Source organism: Populus nigra, chromosome 18, assembly GCF_951802175.1.
Source record: "Populus nigra chromosome 18, ddPopNigr1.1, whole genome shotgun sequence".
NCBI lineage: Eukaryota > Viridiplantae > Streptophyta > Magnoliopsida > Malpighiales > Salicaceae > Populus > Populus nigra.
Window position 1 is genome coordinate 10315198 of NC_084869.1, and position 20614 is coordinate 10335811.

General features: G+C 32.8%; 3 protein-coding genes across 3 annotated transcripts; 2 read left to right on the forward strand and 1 right to left on the reverse strand.

The window, feature by feature from the left end:
- The first annotated feature begins 287 nt into the window (after window positions 1-287).
- Window positions 288-3508, forward strand: LOC133678040 (28 kDa ribonucleoprotein, chloroplastic-like). Its single transcript, XM_062100199.1, has 4 exons — window positions 288-913; window positions 991-1092; window positions 2648-2929; window positions 3249-3508. Exons 1-4 carry the CDS (start codon window positions 377-379, stop codon window positions 3309-3311), a joined length of 984 nt encoding a protein of 327 aa, XP_061956183.1. The 5' UTR covers window positions 288-376; the 3' UTR covers window positions 3312-3508.
- A 600-nt stretch (window positions 3509-4108) lies between these two features.
- LOC133678041 (protein-L-isoaspartate O-methyltransferase 1-like) lies at window positions 4109-7725 on the reverse strand. The gene is made up of 4 exons (XM_062100200.1): window positions 7432-7725; window positions 5756-6026; window positions 4934-5098; window positions 4109-4566 (listed from the first exon to the last, which is right to left on the reverse strand). The coding sequence occupies exons 1-4, from the start codon at window positions 7687-7689 to the stop codon at window positions 4316-4318; spliced, it is 945 nt and encodes a 314-aa protein (XP_061956184.1). The 5' UTR covers window positions 7690-7725; the 3' UTR covers window positions 4109-4315.
- Window positions 7726-13997: 6272 nt separating this feature from the next.
- Window positions 13998-17885, forward strand: LOC133677950 (protein SIEVE ELEMENT OCCLUSION B-like). Its single transcript, XM_062100097.1, has 8 exons — window positions 13998-14296; window positions 14441-14548; window positions 14703-14783; window positions 14879-15327; window positions 15430-15536; window positions 16014-16147; window positions 16376-16876; window positions 17016-17885. The coding sequence occupies exons 1-8, from the start codon at window positions 14093-14095 to the stop codon at window positions 17631-17633; spliced, it is 2202 nt and encodes a 733-aa protein (XP_061956081.1). The 5' UTR covers window positions 13998-14092; the 3' UTR covers window positions 17634-17885.
- The last annotated feature ends 2729 nt before the right edge of the window (window positions 17886-20614 follow it).

Here is a 20614-nt window from a genome sequence, read left to right on the forward strand (position 1 = left end):
AAACACCAATGCATATCTTCGCATAATCAAATATAAATGCTAGCTAAGCTTTTCCGCGCACCGTTGGACATGCTATACCATGTCATGGTCAATTGTCATATTGCTTATGTGCTGGTCTTCAACTTAAATGACAAGTCGTCTGTTAAAAAAGACAGCCCTCCAATTCCATAAAATATCTTGAGAAAGCCCATTACCTCATCCAAGAGGCCCAAAATTTCAGTCCATAAAAAAAATTAAAAGAAATAAAGAAATAAAGTTGCCTCCTCTTAAAAACCCTCTCCTCTTCCCAGTCTGCCTCTTATCCTCAACCCCTCTGAACCCCCTCCACTCCTCTCCTCTTCCAGCTCTCCCCTCCTCTCTCTATTTCTCTCTCAAAATGTCTGCTGCATCTGCTTTCACCTTCATGCCCCTCTTAATGGCAGAAACATGCCTCTGTTCACTCCCTTCGACTTTCACTTCGAAACCCCCACTTAAATCTCTCCCTATCTCACAAAGACCCAGCAAGCTCCAACTCTCATACTCCCACTCTTTATCACCTTTCTCTCTAAAACCCAAAACCCATCTCTCCTTAACAATCCCGTTTGTAACTCAGACCTCGGATTGGGCTCAACAAGAAGAAGAAGACAACACCACTATCACTTTAACTGAATCGGAGCAAGAAGAACAAGGAGAATCCAATTGGGTAAATGAAGAAAGTAATGATTTTGAAGGTAAAGTATCTGAATGGGAGGCTGAAGGAGAGGATGCAGCTGCTACCGAAGCTATTAGAGGTGAAGGAGAGAGTGGTGACGAGGAGGGATTTGTAGAGCCACCAGAGGAAGCTAAGATTTTTGTAGGGAACTTGCCATATGATGTTGACAGTGAGAAGTTGGCTATGTTGTTTGAACAAGCTGGAACTGTTGAGATTGCTGAGGTAAATAAATGCACTTGCTTTTTTGTGTTTTAGAGTGTTTCAAGGGTTTTATGGAGGTTTGTTTTGTGGTGTTGTAGGTTATTTACAACAGGGAAACTGATACAAGTCGTGGGTTTGGGTTTGTGACGATGAGTACTGTTGAAGAATCCGAAAAGGCTGTGGAAATGCTTCATCGTTATGTAAGTTTCTTCCTATCTTTGTTTTGTTGAAACTTTTGGCTATGTGTGGTTTGGGACGATTTAAAACTATATATAAACTTATGATAGTTGCTAGAAATGAGTGAAAGGGAATAGGCAGAGTGGGAGATGCCGTTTCTATGCCTTTATGGCTAGAAGAAGAAAGATGCTGGATTTTTGGAAGTTTCCTTGCTCTAACTAATTGAGCCACCTGTTAGGTTCGGATGGCTGAGTATTTTGTATAATATGGGAAGAGAAATTCTCTTTTTTGGTTGAGTAATGGTACTCTTTTTTCATTTTGAAGATAAAATTCATGTGGGGTTCAACTAAAGATGTTAATTATAGGAGATGAAGTTGTTACATTACCTTCAGGAGAGTAGTTGCATTGAGTATTTCTGCTATAGAAAATGGGAATCATATAGCATTTGATCAAGTTGGAGTAAGGATGTCTGGATGTTCCTCACAGGGTAGAAAGACTTGTTACTCGTAATTGGATAGCTTTTGATTTTTTAAGGGTGAGGTGTCTGGTTTGCCTCACTGAGTAGAAAAACATGTTACATGTGATGGATAGTCTTGAGGGTCTGAGATGATTTTTATTTAATGGAATTGGATGGAGAGTGTGAGGGGTTTTCTGAAATGGGCAGCACAGAAAGATATTTTACAAGTGCTGTTTGAACTGTTATTGGTTGCTGAGGTGGGAGTCTCATATGACTGAAATTCAAGCAGTTGCATAAGTAAAGCTAATTTGTGAACAAGAACTGTGGCTGCTTGAGTAGGAGGCAACAAAAATAAAATCTAACTGTTTATTAAAGAAACGCAGTTCAATTGCAGCATGTGACATGGTGGCAGGAGCTTCTTGGGTTTGGAAGTGAAAGTAGCAACAGTGAAGAGAGTTGAGAGTGATGTGTTAGATCATTTGAATAAACAATCAGACAGAATGTGGTGATACCCCAAAGGAATGTTGTTTGGCGAGTCCACTTTATTTGCAATTAAGGGTGGTGTACATTGCAAATAATGACCAATTGGTGCGGAGATAGGACATGATAATGCTAATTAGAGATTACAGGAGTAAAAGAAAAATATTGTTGGCCACAACCTTTTTTTTTTTTTTTTTTTTCGAGTTTGTCCGCTGTTGTCAGTTGGAGCTTGTTGTTTTCATAAAGCTATGTTGTAATCTTTCAGTTTCATGTGATTTTTGCACAAAATGCTGTTTAACTCTGTAATACTACTGGAAAGGTTGAGAACTTGCTTATCTAGTAAAACAAGCCTGTTATTTATTGAGAAAGTATCCTTGGTTTTGGGATTGTTTGAAGAGAATAAAATTACAATTGCATCAATAGTCATGCACCTTATCTTTGCCTGAGAATTGCTGATCGTACTTGGCATGGTGGATTATGCTTTGCCATTACTCTTTGTTAGAGTTGATTCTGAAGATCAACATTGGTGATAGATGTTCTGCTTGTTAATCAGGACATAACTGATATGAAAATCTTCAAATCTTACCATGAATTTTTTCCCATTAACCAAGATATTTTCTTTTTTATTCTATATTGAACAGGATTTAGATGGAAGGTTTCTGACTGTAAATAAGGCTGCTCCTAGAGGATCAAGGCCTGAGCGCCCTCCTCGTGTGTCTGAACCTGGTTATAGAATCTATGTGGGCAACCTACCATGGGATGTGGATAGTGGTCGCCTGGAGCAAATTTTTAGCGAGCATGGTAAAGTAGTGAGTGCTCGGGTGGTTTTTGACAGGGAGACAAACCGTTCACGTGGTTTTGGCTTTGTAACTATGTCCACGGAGAGCGAGTTGAATGATGCCATAGCTGCACTTGATGGACAGGTATGAGATGAGTGCTTACTATTGTGGAAATACAATGCTGAATTTTTTAGATTCGTAATTTTTGTATGTGGAAAAGAACTAATCACACTATAAGCATGGTTGATTCATGCAAGTAAAACGATGAAAGAATGAAAGAAAGATGGCTGATGATTAGGAGTTCTTCGGATTATATTTAGAAGATTGCCATCAATTTATTTCAATATCATGAACTTGTAGTTTGGAGAACAAATAGATGAAACAGTAGATCAGTTCTTTGTCTATTCTATAAATGCCCTTCAATTTTCTGTTCCATGATATACATGAGCTTCTGGTTTTGCAGAATCTGGATGGGAGACCAATCAGGGTAAATGTTGCTGAAGAAAGACCAAGGCGCGCCTTTTGAAGTTATATGAATTAAATAGATGTCTGCCCCCTTTCTCTGTTTTTTCTTCAGTTTTGTGGTATTAATTTTTTTAGCCAGTTGCATGGGAAGCTCATTAGGAGTTTTGTACTTGAACTGTCTTAACGTGTTCCTTAAAAATTGTTGCGCAAATTCGAGTACATTGGGCTCTATGAGATAATATTTAATTTGTTGGCACAGCATCTAGTCTGAGAAGATGAAACTAGTAACTGGGTACTGAAATTTGTGAGGCCAAGCACTTCAACGAGGACGTTTGACTTAAAACTTGGTTTCATAGACTGGCTATGCTCTGGGCTTGCTGGTGACAAGGTTTGTATCTGTTTTTATTCTGGGCATTTGTGCTTCTCTATGAAAAATTTTATGGATTCATCTTTAAAGAACCACTTTAATTAAGATTTAATAAAAAATAAATTTTACTATACTGATATTTTTAGATATTTTAAACAACCACCTATCTGATATAAAAAATAAATTAAAAAATATTATTTCAAAAAACAACTAACAAGAAGCTCTATATCAGTTGAATGATTCCAATTGAAATATGGATACTACTAGTAATATCAACTCACACCGAAGAAAAAAGGAAAGGCAAGTTAACTAATCTTTTGTTTTGAGTGCTAAGCCAGCTCTTCTCAGAGTAAAATCATGCCTGATGTTCCGCTGCAAATTAGGACAGGAAGTTTAATCATGTCGTGGGGTTAATGCCTGTCAACTGGAAAGGCAGCTACTAAGGACGACCTGTCATAATAGATGTACAAACAGATGCTTCCTCTGAAAAGTAAGCTGAAGGTCTTGAAATGAGATGATATAAACATAAGATGATCAGCATCTACTATTTACAACTCCATCAATGCAGGAGCTTAGGAGGGTTTGTCAACACCATACTTTGACAGAATCTCGTACATATGCACAAATCCAAAACAACACTGATGGAACCAGCACTTCACCTACAAAAAAAAGACATCCGAAACCCCGCAATTGGGCACCTAATAACCCCGCAATTGGGCATCTCTACTTGTTAAAGGGACATAACGGACAGAAGTTTCACTACGAACACTAATGGAACCATCCTCATTCTTGTCAATCACCTTCAAATCCTGGAATATGTTACCAACCGGAATCACCATCCTGCCCCCAGGTTTCAACTGATCAAGAAGTGGCTGTGGGATTTCTGGCGCCGCTGCCCCAACATGAATGGCATCATATGGAGCAAACTCTGGCCAACCTTGTCTTCCATCTACAGATAGCAACATTAACATCAGAGCTTAGTTACTAACAATTTTTAAGCTGGTTTCTTTTGCAAAATTTATCAGTAGAGAATTCAACGTGTTTCAGCAAGCACATCAAGTTAAACAAACAAAAACTGTCAGGAAATCCATTCTTAATGAGCTTTACTTACAGGAGATAGAACACTAACAAAAATTAAAAAAGAAGACTTCCATATGAATTCCTATTACAATTTGTTCTTTTTCCAAATAATCTTCACCTTAATAAGTGACGTGAAAATCTAAAGTTATTGCTCTGTTGCTGCCAATAGATTAGCCTACAAAACATTTAATATGTTGTAGGAAAACATATTATTATTTGCAAGGTTCAAAACATACCACCAACATGAATTGAGAGGGAACCGTCTTTCAACAATGGAGCTGCTGCGCTTTTCTTGATATTCTTTATGGAAGAACCAGCCAGCTCTGGAATATGTTCTACACCAACAGCACGACCTTGTGGTCCAACCATCAGAGCAAAGCATGCTGTCAAGTACCCAGTCCCTTCAAAAGTAAACAAAGTGAGAAACACAGGATTGGATTGCATGCAGAGAGAAACTTTCTAGAACGATAAATGCATATGACTCGCATTTTTCTTAAAGAATCTACTGCATTACAACCATGCTAAGCAAGCTGATTTGTGGACCAAGTTAACAAGTTAGTAATATGCCTGCGGTCTTCCAAAAGCTTGCACAGCAAGAGACAATAATCAAGACCATTGAGTTCAATGGACTGTAGTAAAAAGCAATCGAAAAAATTTAGAGAAAATGAGCAAATTAAAACAAATTTCTAAAGTTGCTTTGTTTCTTGTGGTTAAAAAATTACTAGTTCTAGTCCACTTCCTTGATGAATCAGGATTTGTAAATCAAAATTCCCTTACTGTTTCAAGACCCTGCTTAGATCAAACTAGGAATATCTGGTCACACAGATTAAGATCCTAAACTTGTTCAGCATCACAAACTATAGCATTATCCAATATTTTTATATGCTTAATGCCTAGTTATTTCACACAGCTAAAATCATCATGTTTGTGGGTTAACACTAACTCTTCAGGAGTCCTACACACCTAGCCCTGAGAATACAGTTGCTAGAAGTAATTCATCAAGCAGTTTGAAAGATTTTTTGTAGGTGGGAAAAATAATGGATGCATGAGAAAAAAACCTGAGCCAACATCCAGGACATGCATGCCAGACTTCAAATTCTCCTCCAACAACTGCAGGCAAGTTGCATGCATATGAGGAGCAGAAATGGTGGCATTGTAACCTATTGCCATGGGACTGTCAACATAAGCAGGGGTACCATCTGGGACAAACAAAGCCCTGTCAATTGTTTCCATTACTTCAGAGACCTTTTTAGAACTGATCGTTCCATAATTCTGCAATTGCTCCACCAATGCTTTATTTTTATTGATGCTACTTCCAGACCAGAATCGCTGGAAATTGCCAAAAGGAATGTTTAAAGCATTATTCAAACAAAAATATGATAACACTCATGTCTAACAGGATGCACCAATCATTCATATATAGATAAGCACATAAAAGCTTAATTATTCATATATAGATAAGAGCAGCTGATATCAGCAGCGCTGCAACCAGGAAGCATGGCAATAAACACCACTATTTACAAGGCAAAGACACAAGAATGCATTAACCTCGGGTAGATAGCATGGAGCTGATATCTTCAAAGGAAATATCTTCTCATGATTGACCTCCACATCAGAGATGGCTATGGGCTGACTTTTTAGGTCTAAAGAACCTGGGCTAGTGCAAAATTGTGTACCACTAGTAAAAAAGTAATGAGCCCCAATAACAAAAGCTATTAGGACATAGTATGTTCACCGAACTTGAAATAGATTTCCCTGAAATTATGTGCCTCAAACATCCCAAAAAGGATTGGCATTTATTGAGAACTCATCTCAAAAAGTTCTCTCAGAAGACAACAATCTGAAGTCACCATACTTTTGTGCATAAGCAAACCCATCAATCCTATTTTCTACAACTTTATCAAGGACTATATTTAAAGATACTTCAAGTAAAAACTCAAAGCCCTTGGGTTCTATTGTTTCAAAGTACCTAAAAATATATTTGGTGATAAGTCAAGCAGCCATAGCTGAAACCAACCTGCATGAGGGATACTTTTATCTTTCTGTTGAGAACAGTATAACTTAAAAGTGTTGCCTAAACTTACTCATAACCACTCCGTTGCATTTCTACTTGCATTCTAAACAAAGTGATTAGCGAATGAATTTTAGTTCGCCCTAACAACCAACTTTGACTGTCAAACCATTCGATAGCCAATTTTAAGGAACAATGCCCCGGCATTACAACTCCAGATCATATGAATTCTATTACAAGACAAATTCGACACTAGAGAAATCAAATGTGAACATAGCAATCCATCAATTCAGTAAAGAAAATAGTAAGATTTTATGGGAAAAGAAAGAAAATCTGAAAAGGAAGAAAATACACATCAACCAATTCACAGAAAGTAGTGATCAACAAGAAAAATAGACCACTATCTTTTATAAATATGTGTGTGTATCTCAAAACATAAAAAACAATTTCATGGATTTCTCCTGATACAAACACAATAGCTCATTTCTACACTTCAAAAAAAAAATAATCTATTAACAGCCCAAAAACATACAGATTCCGAAAACATCAAACAAACAAAATATTAAATTCAACAACATAGCTAAAAAGAATAAAGCTCACTACTTTGTTGTAATACAACCACAAAAACAATCATTTCTCTACTTTAGCAGATGGCCCATCATTTATTAACACTCAAAACACATAAAGGACATAAAAAGAGAGAATAGTGTTTTAGTGTTTTACCTCCATCCTGAAAAAGAGAGAATTACCCGTGAGAAGACAATTAAGGTTCCTTGGGAAAAAATTAAAAGAGAAGAGAGTGTTAAGTTGAGGTGGAATAGTGTTGTTACGACGGCGAAGATGATGGTAATGGTGAAGGTTGGTGGTGTTACTGCTGGCTAAAAGACACTTCAGAGGGGGCGAACAATTGCGGAAACCATACGCTATTACTCCTGCTGGGAGGGATAGAGACATAGGCATAAGCATAAGAAGCATGGGCATCTATCTTTTTCTTTTTTTTTTTTCTTTTTTTTTTGAATGATGTTCATCGTTCGTTCCCTTAGTTTACTTTTTCTTTTTTCGATAAAAAAATAAAAATAAACACGTGTCAGTTCTTCAGCTAATCAGGATGTATGGGTGACACGTATGCTTCTAGGCCGACAGGAGAGGAAATATGTGGGTTTGTTTACTGACGTTATTTCTGGGCTAGCGTCTATTGCGGCCTACATTTGTCTTGTTGGGCCATTGGTGATGAATAGAAGCCCATGTAATACTGGGCTTAATAAGCCCATCCTGTGGGGGCTTGCCCAAGGTGTACTAGGCCCGTTATATATAGAGTTATGTATAAAAAGCGAAAAAAGAGAGAGATGAAAGTGAACAACCATTTATGACTCCAAATAGCGAATTATTTCTTCTCTCTCTCTTTTTTTTTTTTTTTTTGAAAATTAGCACAATTAAATAAAAATAGCAAACAAGCACAGGTGATTTTGTTTTTTGCAAAAAGCATGCCCCCGTTTGAAATCACAGGTGGAAATTATGGTTTATAGAAATTGTAGGTGAGAACTAAGGCTTCTTTTTTTTTTTAAATAAACGTATGCTTCTTTTAAATAATTTTTTTTGGGAGAGTTTGAGATAATTAATAAACGTTTTCTTTTAAATATATTTTTATTGTAAATATATTAAAATAATTTTTTATTTTTAAAATTTATTCTTGATAATAACATATTAAAACAATTTAAAATTACAAAAAAAAACTTTAAAAAACAACAAAATAATAATCCAACCACTAGGCTAACCGTTTGAAACTTTGATTTGTTTAATTAAAACAGTTAATTATAAACTACGATTTTTTTTATAAAAAAAAAAACACTGCAATTGGGAGCTGTAGGGTGTTATTTTTCAAAGTTTATTTGTTCTGTACTAATTTATAAAATAGCCAATATTGACTCTTAGGATGTAAATTGTGCTCCTAAAAATTTTAAATTTGTTTTTGTTTAAAATGATTTTTATTTTATATTTTGATATTATTTTAATATATTGATATCAAAAATAATTTTTAAAATATAAAAACACTTTATTTTAATATATTTATAAATAAAAATTTACTTTAAATCTTATTATAATCCCAAACAGTCCCTCAAGTGCTCACAGAACACCCTGCTAGGTTTCATAACGTATTCCGTCGTCCATCTAACCAAAATCCAAGTCACGAAGGAAGTATTTGTGGATAATAATGAATTCAACACATCACGATGCACCCTTTATTAGCCATTGTGGTAGGAAATAGCCTCGAAATAACAATTATTTTCGATGGCTTCTCTCCTCTAGAATTTCTACTTTATTTAGGAATTGAAATACAACAATATTAATTATAAATGAACTTTGAAGACCAAAAATAAAAAAGAAAATCGAAACAATCAAAGGACATTGTAAAATGACTTCATCAATTCCATTAAAAATACGGAGAATTTCAAAGAAACCTCATTTAAAGAGTGAAATTTCAATTAAAAAAAAAAACCCTCTTAAAGAGTGAAATTTTATATAGTTTAAGTTTATTGTATGATTTGTACTGAATAATCTGAGAAAAATTATTTATTTAATAACTATTTCTTTTTTTACTAGTAGGCTCGAGTTTTAAGTATATTTTACTTATATAACACTATTTTATTTTTTGGAAGAAAAGAAAAGAAAAATAAATGCACGTGAAGATAGGCGAAACCATTCATTTAGCTACGGACATTCCACTCTTCACTTGCACACATGTTTAGAGATAGGTTGCAGCGTATTGCTTGTTTTAGTATTTTAAAAGTGTTTTTAAAAAAATTTAAATTTTTATTTATTTTAAATTAATATGTTTTTAGTATTTTTAAATAATTTTGATGTGTTGATATTAAAAATAATTTTTAAAAAATAAAAAAATCTTATCTTACTATATTTCTAAATGAAAAATACTTTAAAAAACAACCAAAATACTTTCAAATAAAAATAAACATAGTAGTTTGCATGTTCAATTTGCAATGGAAGCAAATTACTTTCATTCCACAGGCAATAGGTATTTTTTTTTCCTTTATTATTTAAAAATAATAAGAGGCAAGTCATCCTCAAAGCCACGTGTTTGAGTTGTTTTTAACAAGCTAATGACTTTTTTATTTATTTGTCATTTGTATTTTTTGACCTCTTTATTTATCTCTTTTCGATGATAAGCTGATTTTTAATGATTTTTATATTTTTTACTATACAACAAAATCTTGTGGCTCTTTATTTTTTCTTGGTTTAATGCTTTTTTTTATTTCAATTTCATAATTATTACGGGTTTTTTAATTTTTTTGGGTTTTTGTCTATTATTTTTATTTAATTTTATTATTTAACATGAAATTTTTATTTAATTTTATTTTTCAATATTAAATTAATTTTTTTCTTTGGATATACCAAGGGAACAAAGCCATGTTGCATTAATTTTTACATAATTTAATTTAAAATATAAGTTAAACATGTAGTTGAGTTGAAAATTTTCAAATTTAAACTATTTTACTTAGTTTTATAACAATGCTAAAATAATTTTGACAATCTAAATGTTATTTATTTACTTTAATTTTTTTTCCTGTCTTAACGGCAGCAAAAACACAACCAATAAACTAGATATTGATATCAGATTGGTACACATGAAACTAAGGGCACTTTTAAAAACGCGGTTGAAACTGCATTCCTTTAAAATTTAATTTTTTTTATTAAAAATTATTTTTTAATGTTTTCATATTATTTTGACGTGTTGATTTCAAAAATAATTTTAAAAAAATAAAAAAAATATTATTTTAAAACATTTCTAAACAAAAAAATATTTTGAACCGTAACAGCTACTGCAATCCAGACCTATTTAGTTAATTATTAATGATTTTATTTTACTAAATTAAATCTTTAAATTCTTTGAACGATTCTTTTCCAATATAGCTTGTATGGAATCACAACGTGATGCACGCATCAATTATAGTTTTGAGGCGCCTTGTACACGCATCAACACCTGATACGTCCAGCATCTGGTTCTCTTGACCAAAAGTAAAATCTTTCCCTTGAAACTTCAGGCGTCTTCAATTTAAGCTCGGCAATCCTGCTCCCTTGGATCTTTAGATACATGGAAAAGGCTCAATTTGTATATATAGAAGATTACGTACGCTGCTATTCAAGTCACTTGTGCTGATATGTGTGCTAACACACAGGATGATCACACAGACAGGATGATCACCATGGAGTGCAGGACACAGGATGATCACCATATATGGAGTGCTAGGACACAGGATGATCACCATGGAGTGCTGTATCCTCTCTACTGTCTTCCCATGTTAGAAATGCCAAAAAGGATTTTACAATTTTTTTATTCCATCTTTGTTTTTATTGAAAATTACCAACGTAAATTTTTGTCACAATTTTCATTAGTAAAAAAGCTATGAAATATTTTTTTGTTGGCAATTCTGTTGCTCTTTTTTTTTTATCAATATCCGCTCTTCCATTTTAACATGAGATGAAGTCATAAATGGTGTATGTTAATACATAGACATATACTAAATAAGTAGTTAGTGATACGCTGCGAGCTGATTAATTTTTCTTAACCTATAAAAAAGGATGTTATTGCAATGCAAACATCCATAAAAACAAAAAACCAAAACTGACTCAATTAAGTTTAATAATATCAAATAAGTTAATTATATTAACAAAAAAAAATACAATGACAGTAAATAAAATAAAAAAAATTGATAACTTAAAGAAAGATAAAAAAACTTGACTTGAGCCTATAGAAGTTGGCACACCAAATATATGATTTGTTTTTGGGTTACAAGGGTAACCTCATTAAAATCAAATTGAATAAAATCATTAAGCTTAATCATCGAATAACTCAATATCAAAGGGCGAAACTTAAAAAAAATTAATAAAAAAAATAACAAAATAAAAGTTCCAGTCAAACTAGGTTAACCCATTGACTCTGTGATTGTGGGTACAAGATTGAGATAACCCTATAGATTAGAAACCTAAAACAAGAAGACCAACTCTCAATCAATCAAATGTTAAAAGATGAAATTAAAATGAAAAAATTAATTTAAAAAAAATCAAATGTTGAAGAGTTTTATCTAATATTGAAGAAAAAGCTAAATAATCTCATAAAAAGTAAAATTTAAAAAAAAATCAAAGCTCAATTTCTAGTAAACAAAATATTAAACGACAAAATCAAAGAAAATAATCCAAAAAAGGTCAAAATAAGCAAATTGAAGTCTACAAGTCTACTCGGGTCAACATGTAAAATTAACGACCTGGTTATGATACCAGGGTAATATTTTCGATAATAAATTGACTAAAACTAAGAAGACTAATTACTAAATAACCCAATATTTATGGGCGATATAACCTGAATTATTTTAAAAATTAGTTAAAAATCCTATACAAAGCAATAAAGAAAAATCAGAGTCGTAAGTCCAACTTAAAAAATATAAGCTTCATCAAAGGGAAAAAAAAAACCCCAATGAATTTTCTAAATGCAAGTCAATATCCTAAATCCACAACTCATAAAATACCAAATCCTGAGCTCAGTTAACAACCAATTTAATGTGGAGAATGAAATCAAAAAATATCAATTTTAAAAACTTTTCAAAGTAGAAAAAAATTGCAATAAAAAAAATAAATATTAAATGTGATAGGAAAAACCCAAAGGATGATGAAATTATATATAAAAAAATCAATTTTAATAATTATCTCAAATAAAATAAAATAAATATAAATCAAATCTAATATATGAAAAATTAAGCTAAAAAATAATGAAATTAAAAAAAAATTTAATTTGATAAATTAATTCATACAAGAGAATAATGATCAAAATAACAAGCTTCAAATCTGAAGGAGAAAACAATTGAAGGGCTCACTAAAAATCTTGAAGGGCAGTGTAAAAATTAAGATGGAGAGAAAAAAAATAAAAGAAAAAAGGCTATCAATACTAAACCAAAGACTCATTGACTACACGTGCTGGCTTTTCCTCTTAGGAAAAAACTGCAAGAAATCAATTAGTGCAAAATGTTCAAGTATTAAAAGAATAAGCTCAATTAGTATTGATTAGCCTATAGCTGAACATGCTTTGAAAAAAAATAGTACGTAATAAATCATATTACTAGCATGTTTGAGGTTGAGATTTTAATAAATTTTATTTTTTAAAATGTTTTTTATTTGTAAATATATATATATATATATATATAATAATATACATATTTTTTATTTTTAATATTAACACAATAAAATAAAATTTATTTTTTAAAAAATACAGTCCAACCGGTTAAACAAACACTGTCTATGTTGCAAGCAGGAAACAGCTTTTGAGCCTTTAAAACCTGTTTGAGATTGTGGTGGCGGTGAAAATTTAAAGTGATTTTTACTTAGAAATGTATTAAAATAAAATTTTTTTTTTAAAAAAAATTAACATCAAAACGATTTGAAAATCTAAAATAAATTTTTATTTTAAACAAAAAATATAAATATAAAATTTATTACATCGTGTTTCTAAACAAAAACACCATTTCTAGGATTTCTGATTTCAGTGTATTGGTTTATTTCCTGTCTGAAAAAGAAAACTAGTTAAAGATTTATCCTTTGCCTATCTTGTTTCCCAATCAAAAGTTCCAGTACAGCAAGGTGTAAAGTAGCTCCTGCATATGGTTGTCTTTGGTAAAATCTATCATCGCCTCTCCTGCTTCTTCCTTTTTTCCTTCTCTCTTTTTTTCAAAATTCTTCTTCGTACTGTATTGTGAGAATAATCTTTACTAAAATCTAGAATGACTTGACTTCTAGGATGTCGTCATATATATAGATAGCATCATCGTAATTATTGGATGGGAAGTTTGCCAGCTTAGTTATCCCTAATCCCTTACCAGATTTACTGGCAACTGGCCCACGATGATTTTTTTTGTCTGAAGATTTTTCTGTCAGAAGACTCTGATTGAGGGAATAAAAGAAAAGAAAAGTTAAAATTGAAGCTTATGATTGTTTTTCTTTCTTTTTTTTTTATATAAAGTCGGGAGTTGGAACTATTGTGTCCTGACAGAGAGTGTAACCAACCTCTGTGTGTGTGTGTGTGTGTGTGTGTGTGTGTGTATGCCAGTCCAAGTATACAAGGCGTGATCTTTGTTACAAATAATTTTTGCAAAGAATAATTTATAAAGTTCAGATAAATAGCTGTTACCGTTTGCAAGCAAAGAATAACTAAGCTGGCAGATGCCAGACAGCTTTTCCGAACCAAGCCTCCTTGATATGGCTATATATATGTAGAAGGCGTTTCTATATATACACACACACATAAATACTAAACCCTAGATCTCTTAAACTACTCAAGTCCAGCTGCCTCCATTTCTATCACCTTATTTAGAGTTACCAAATGGCCTCAAACAGCATGCAGATCACTCCTGCAATGAACCAAGTGATTCCTAATGAACTTTGGGTCTCCTTGGAATCTAATGATAGCACAATGATGAAGGCCGTCAGGGCAAGCCATGCTCCTGATGGTCGCAAAGTTGATGTCAAGCCCATGCTCCGTATCATCGACAACATTTTGCTTAGGGCTGCTCCTGCCATCGTAGAGGTTCATATTATCTTAATTCATTGTCCACGTTGATAAGCTTTCTTGCATGCATGTCTCACAAACTAAAAGAAAACTTACGAATTTCACTTGCCTAATTAGGGCTATACTACAGCTAGTAATGATATGCCACTTGTTTCATTGTAGGGTACATATGAAGATAAAGGTCTTCTGGAGGAGGAAATATTCAGTCGGTCTGATGTGGATGCCAAGCTTAAAACTCTTGCTTCTATTATTAAAAAAGTCTCCTCTGAGGTTGATGACGATATATATATATACAAGCAATTACATTAAGTCCAATGCCTTCGCGTTGTTCATAAAACTATGAACTTTCATGTATATGAAAATAAATACTTTATCAGAATCACTATATTTTTAGCATAATTTTTCTTTTCTTTTCTTGCAACAGCTCTTTTCCCACAACAACTTGATCCTCTCAGGAACATTCAAGGCGAGCAGCAATGTCAATCAGACCATTATTCCCTATGGAGTTAAGATAACTACTATATCATGACCCATCAAAACCTCTTTCTAATCACTGTTTGTTCTTTAAATTCTCTATTCATCGTGCATGTTTTTTTGCAGATGGATTGCAAGTGTACGTGCTCGGGTGGCAGAGATGTGCATGCAACGATTATGATGTTACTCGACACCCTCTCAAGCTATTCGTGGGATGCCAAAGTAGTGCTAACTGTAGCTGCTTTTATAGTGAACTACGGTCACGAATTCCTTCTATTCACATCATCTGAAGCTAACAATTCAGCACTTGCTCAATCTTTAGCATTCCTTAAGCAACTTCGAGACATTACCGACCATGCTAAGTTCTCAAAAGCTAAAATCGATGCAATTACTAAACTTATCAAGGGCATCATGGCTGTAACCAAGTACATTGTCGAATTGCATAATCTACCCCCTGAGTCCATTGCAACTGACGAGGCACCAATGTCAAATGCCATGGCTTACATCCCCAAAGCTGCCTACTGGACAATGCTTAGTGTTGTGATCTGTGCCTCGTATATTGCTAGTGTCAGCGGGTATGTGTATGTCTTAAATATTGACAGAATGCATGTTTAATGAATCCATTTTATATAAATTAATCACAGGTAGCTAGATATATTAAAATCATATAATTTCAGGTCTGAGGAAACCACGGAATTATTAGATCTCTCAAGACTGGCTAGTGAAGGCAGCAAAATGCTGGTGATCCTGAAGAGCTACAAAACTATTTACAAGGAGTACGAAGGTAACCCCTGGATACTCTAACCGTAGAATTACCTTAGTTTTTTTTTTCTAAAACAGAGTTCACGATGACGAGATAAAGCGAAGTATCAAAATATTTCTTTCGTCAAAGCATTAATTAACCAGGGAACATATTTATGATGAAGACCATTCTTTTTGGAAAGTTGGTGCATAATTTTACAACTAATCATTGGTTCAATGATCAAATCAAAAAAGGAAAAGAATATAGAATCCTAGGTCCAATCGAATTTTTTGAACTAAATTAAGGGGTTGTTGCCATGCAGATTTACCTGTTTTGTTCAAACTCAGTAGTCTGATGTTGATATTTAAGAGATATAAATTTTAATTTAGATTCCCTCCCACTCCCCCTCCCCCCCCCCCCCCCCCCTCTCTCTCTCTACACAGAGAGAGAGAGAGAGAGAGAGAGAATTCATATAAAGCTGTAATGGACTAAAAAGAGACCACTATTTATGAGATGCAGATGAGAAATGTAAAACAGCTTACTGGGATCTCGTCAAAACTTTCTCCTCAACTCACTCGGACAACATGACGGTTCTCAAAACCTTGCTTTTAGCCAAGGATGGCAAGCAACACCTCGTGGGTCACACCAGTAAGGTCTGTTCTTAAATTCCTTTTATTTTTGGCACTTGTTACGTAGAAATTATTAAATAATTAATTTCCTTGTACAGTTGCTTCCTTGCTAATTGTAGAAAATGAGTCAATTATTAAGATACAATGTTTTTGTGAATATATATGAGTAAGGAAGCAATGCATCAGAAGTATCTTAATAAAAGGAAAACAACAATGTTATAAAATAATTTCTTTTGTCAATTTTATATACAGAGAATTCACATTGAGGAATTAAGGGAAAAGCATGTGTTCCTGCTCGCATCTGGCCTTGATATCTCAAAAGAAGAGATTGATATCCTTGGTAAGTTGTACCAAGAGGCTAAATCCAAGGGAGAGGTTCAATATGAAGTAGTGTGGATCCCAGTTGTGGAAAAGACAATCTCTTGGGACCAAGAGAAACAGCAAAAATTTGAGCAGATACTAGCCATGATGCCCTGGTACGCTATGCCTGAACCTTCAAAGATCAAAGCAGAGGTCATCAAGTACATAAAAAATGAGTGGCGTTTCGAGAACAAGATGATTTTGATGCCGCTAGATAGACAAGGAAAGGTGGGGTCCTTGAATGCCCTTGACATGCTTCTGGTACGGGGAAACAAGGCTTTCTCTTCCATCTATAATGAAAAAGAGGAATCAATATGGGAGGTTCAACAGACTTGGACGCTTGAGCAACTTCTAGGCGGCATTGATAACAATTTCTCCCTCGTACTTGACTGGGTAATTTCACTATCTCTAAATTTATCTATACCCTTTGTAAGCGAAAAATAATACTTTATGCTTCACATTAATAAAGATAGATTGAATTTATAGCAAGTTAACTTTGTAATTATATTTGTTGGGCCTTGGTTTTTGCCAGACGAAACAAGGTACGATCGTGTGCTTGTATGGAGGAGAAGATATTGAGTGGATCAGGGAGTTCACGAAAGCAACAAAAGATGCTGTAAAGAACATCAGTTCTGGCACCAGCTTTGAGTTGGTCTATGTGGGCAAGAACAATGCAATCAAGGAAGTGGAAAATATCATCAAAACCATTGACGAGGAGAATCTTAGTCGCTATTGGAACGACTTATCTTCCATTTGGTTCTTTTGGACCCGATTGGAGAGCATGCTCTACTTGAAAATGCAACAATGCAAGAATTTAAAAAATGACCGTATAATGCAAGAGGTCACAACTTTGCTCAGCTATGATGACAGTGACAGAGGATGGGCTCTCTTTTGTAAAGGGTCTTCTGAAATGGCCTTGGCACAGGGAGATGTAGCTCTGAAGAGCATGAAAGAGTTCAGTGAGAGGAAAGATGCTGATCTTTTCCAGGCAGTAAGCAATTACATCAAAAAATCACAGAAGATACAACGTTGCAGCCGCATTATCCTCTCAGGGGAGAGGCAGGAAATCCCAAGCAAGAAGCTAAGTTCGGACGGATGTGAGTGTTCCATGGAGAAGTGCTTCGTGTATCGTTGCTGCGCGGATAAATAGTCTTCGAGCAAGCTTTTCCCGTGCTCTGAAACATCGACCTCCTAGTTTCGTACTCGATTACGAGAATAATAATGTGTGCTTTGCAACTTTTTTTATTTTATTTTTAGAGTCTATCCACTATGGCCAACGTCCTCTTTCTTGATATTTATATATAATTAGTTGGGTGTCTGCTGGTCCGGCCTCCACTCAACGAGTGTGCTTTCTATGTACTTAGAAGAATTATAAATAAATTGAAGAATATATTTAAGCGTCTTTCTCGAGAATTCCTTCTCGTTTCTTACTAGGTTTTTGCAAGAGTTCAAAATTTTCAGTATGTGCCTCAAAAAAGTTTGGTGCTCCTTTTCTTACCGTTTTTTTTTTTTTTTTGGTAAGAGTTCAAACTTTTGAGTATATATGTGTTTACATTTAAACTTAACCAGGCTTGGCCTTCGAAATCTAGAAGCATAAGACCCTTTTTTTTAATTTTTCATTAATCGTTTTTTAAAATAAATTTTAATTTACACTTTAAAAGTGTTAGTTGAACTTTTATTCCTAAATGATCTTTTGAATTGTTTATATAATTACAATAATACTTTAAAGAGATTATTGTAGTTTATCCTTCTTTTTCTCTCTTAAATTTTATATAAATAAGTTGTATTTACAAGATGTATTTATAAGAAAAACAATTATTTATCTGCAGTGATCAAAATTAACTTATAAAATAAATAAATAAATAAAGTTATAAAATAAAAAGATATTCAAAGTAAAATATATACATGTGCATCTATCCTTTTCTTTTTACAATGAAGATCAACTTTTTATCTTATTCTTTAATTAACGTTAATAATTTTTATTTATTTATCAATTCTTATATATTTCTTTCAATTTATTTTATTAATAAGCATAAACAATATCTTTTTATTTTTCAATTTAAAAATTCATGATACTGAAAAACACATTTTTAATGTAGCTCATTTTTCTTTTGCGTTAAAAATTAACTTGAATCCTACCTATAATGTAGCATTGGTACACTATTTTAAATCTAATTTCATGAATACATTTGTTTGTTCATATATTCTACCATATTAGAAATATACATTTTATATTTTATAGAATTGAAAATTGATATTGATGTATGGATTTTAACCGAGCTCTGTGTAAATGTTGAATAAAATTTATCATAACAAGTAAACAACATAATGTGATAGACGACATGGACACTCATCATAATCAACAACTAATTTTGTATGATTTATGTTGTATATATGCAAGGTTGCAATGATCATCCTCCTAAATCGGGATAATCATGAATAATATGGGTGGAAAGTACAAGGAATTTTTATTTTTTATCGGTAAAAGAGGGGAAATAGGAGTCACCACCTAGTATTTTAATTACTAGAAACCCTAACTAGTTTCAAAGTTTGGGTAAGGGAACCAATTGCCCTCTAATATGTCTTACATAAGGTAAGCTATATTGTTTATTTATCTGATTTAAACTAAAGTAATGTTGTATTTTCTATTGAGAATACATCTTACATATAAATTCATAATCTTGTACATTAAAAGAAATAAAATAATATTTTTTTAATTTTTTTGAAATATAAGCCAAGTTCTCACGGATAATCATAAACTAGTTCTGATTCCCTTAGATTGATTCTTGTAGTTTTTTTTCAAAGTATGATAAAAATGTATTTTGAAATAAAATAAAATATGCATGAAAATTTTATAATTTGGCCATATGTCAGGAAAAAAAATTTATTTATTTATTTATTTTTTAGGCTTTGTTTGGCAAAAAACCTCATTTTCCTTGTAATAAAACTACCAAAATAGACGTAAAGGGTGTTTGTCAAATACACCCTTAAACCATAAAACCTTTAACAAAAACATGGCAAACCAAATAAGGTCTTAAACCTAAACCCAAAGGCATAGATATATTGGAAATCATGCAAGGATAAATAATCTAGCATCTGTTCACTTCAATTATCACTTAAACATCTGAAAATTTAGGATTAAAATCCATCAAAACTTATTATTGATGCAAATAAATCCTAGATTATTTATTAATCAAGCATAAATAAGGGTTATGTGCAAAGAAATAGACCAAAATTGATCCCAACCAAGGGTCTAAGGCAATGTTCTTTCCAAAAACATGAAGAACATGCTTAAACCTAACCCAATAACTTGAATTCCAAATTAAACTAGATACGATAAAAAAAAAAAGCAACTACATGTTAGGAATCATACAAGGATCAATAATATAACATCCATTCATTTCTATTATAAAAAATAAATATGATTTTGTCAAAATGAGTTTTGGTTTAATATTAAAACCCTAAGATTAAATTCCATAAAAAATACTTGTTTTTTATTTAAATAAACCCTAAATTATCAATTAATTAAGTTGGCAAAGGGTTTACTGTAAAGAAATGGATCAAAACTAGTTCGAATCATGGGGCTGAGGCAATGTTCTTTACAAGAACACAAAGAACATGCCTAGAAACCCAACAAAAACCCAACTATTGCTAAGCTCTGGAAATGGGTATTTTTTGCTTCTAAAATATGCTTTTTTGATCCCAACATGTCACACTACCATACATCTAAAAACTAACAAATAACATCAAAATCATACATGAGGTAACAAATTCAAAAACTACCAACTTAAAACAAACCACATATTCATATAATATGAATTCAAAATTAGATCTTCTAAATTTATTTTGGTGATGAACAGACCTAACATAACCAGGAAAAACATTATTACTTAAACATTCATTACTTAAATTAAACAACAACTAAAACAACATTGTGTGTGTGTGTACAAGTTAAACAATAACATTATTATATTAAAAACATCATAAAACTTATATAAAAAACTTCAATAAAAAAAATAGCATTGAAGAGGTGAATACAGAATCATTTATTAAACATTCCAAACCTTTTTTATATACTTGTAAACATAAATATAAAACAAAAACAAAAAAAACATCTTAAGTAGGCCACAA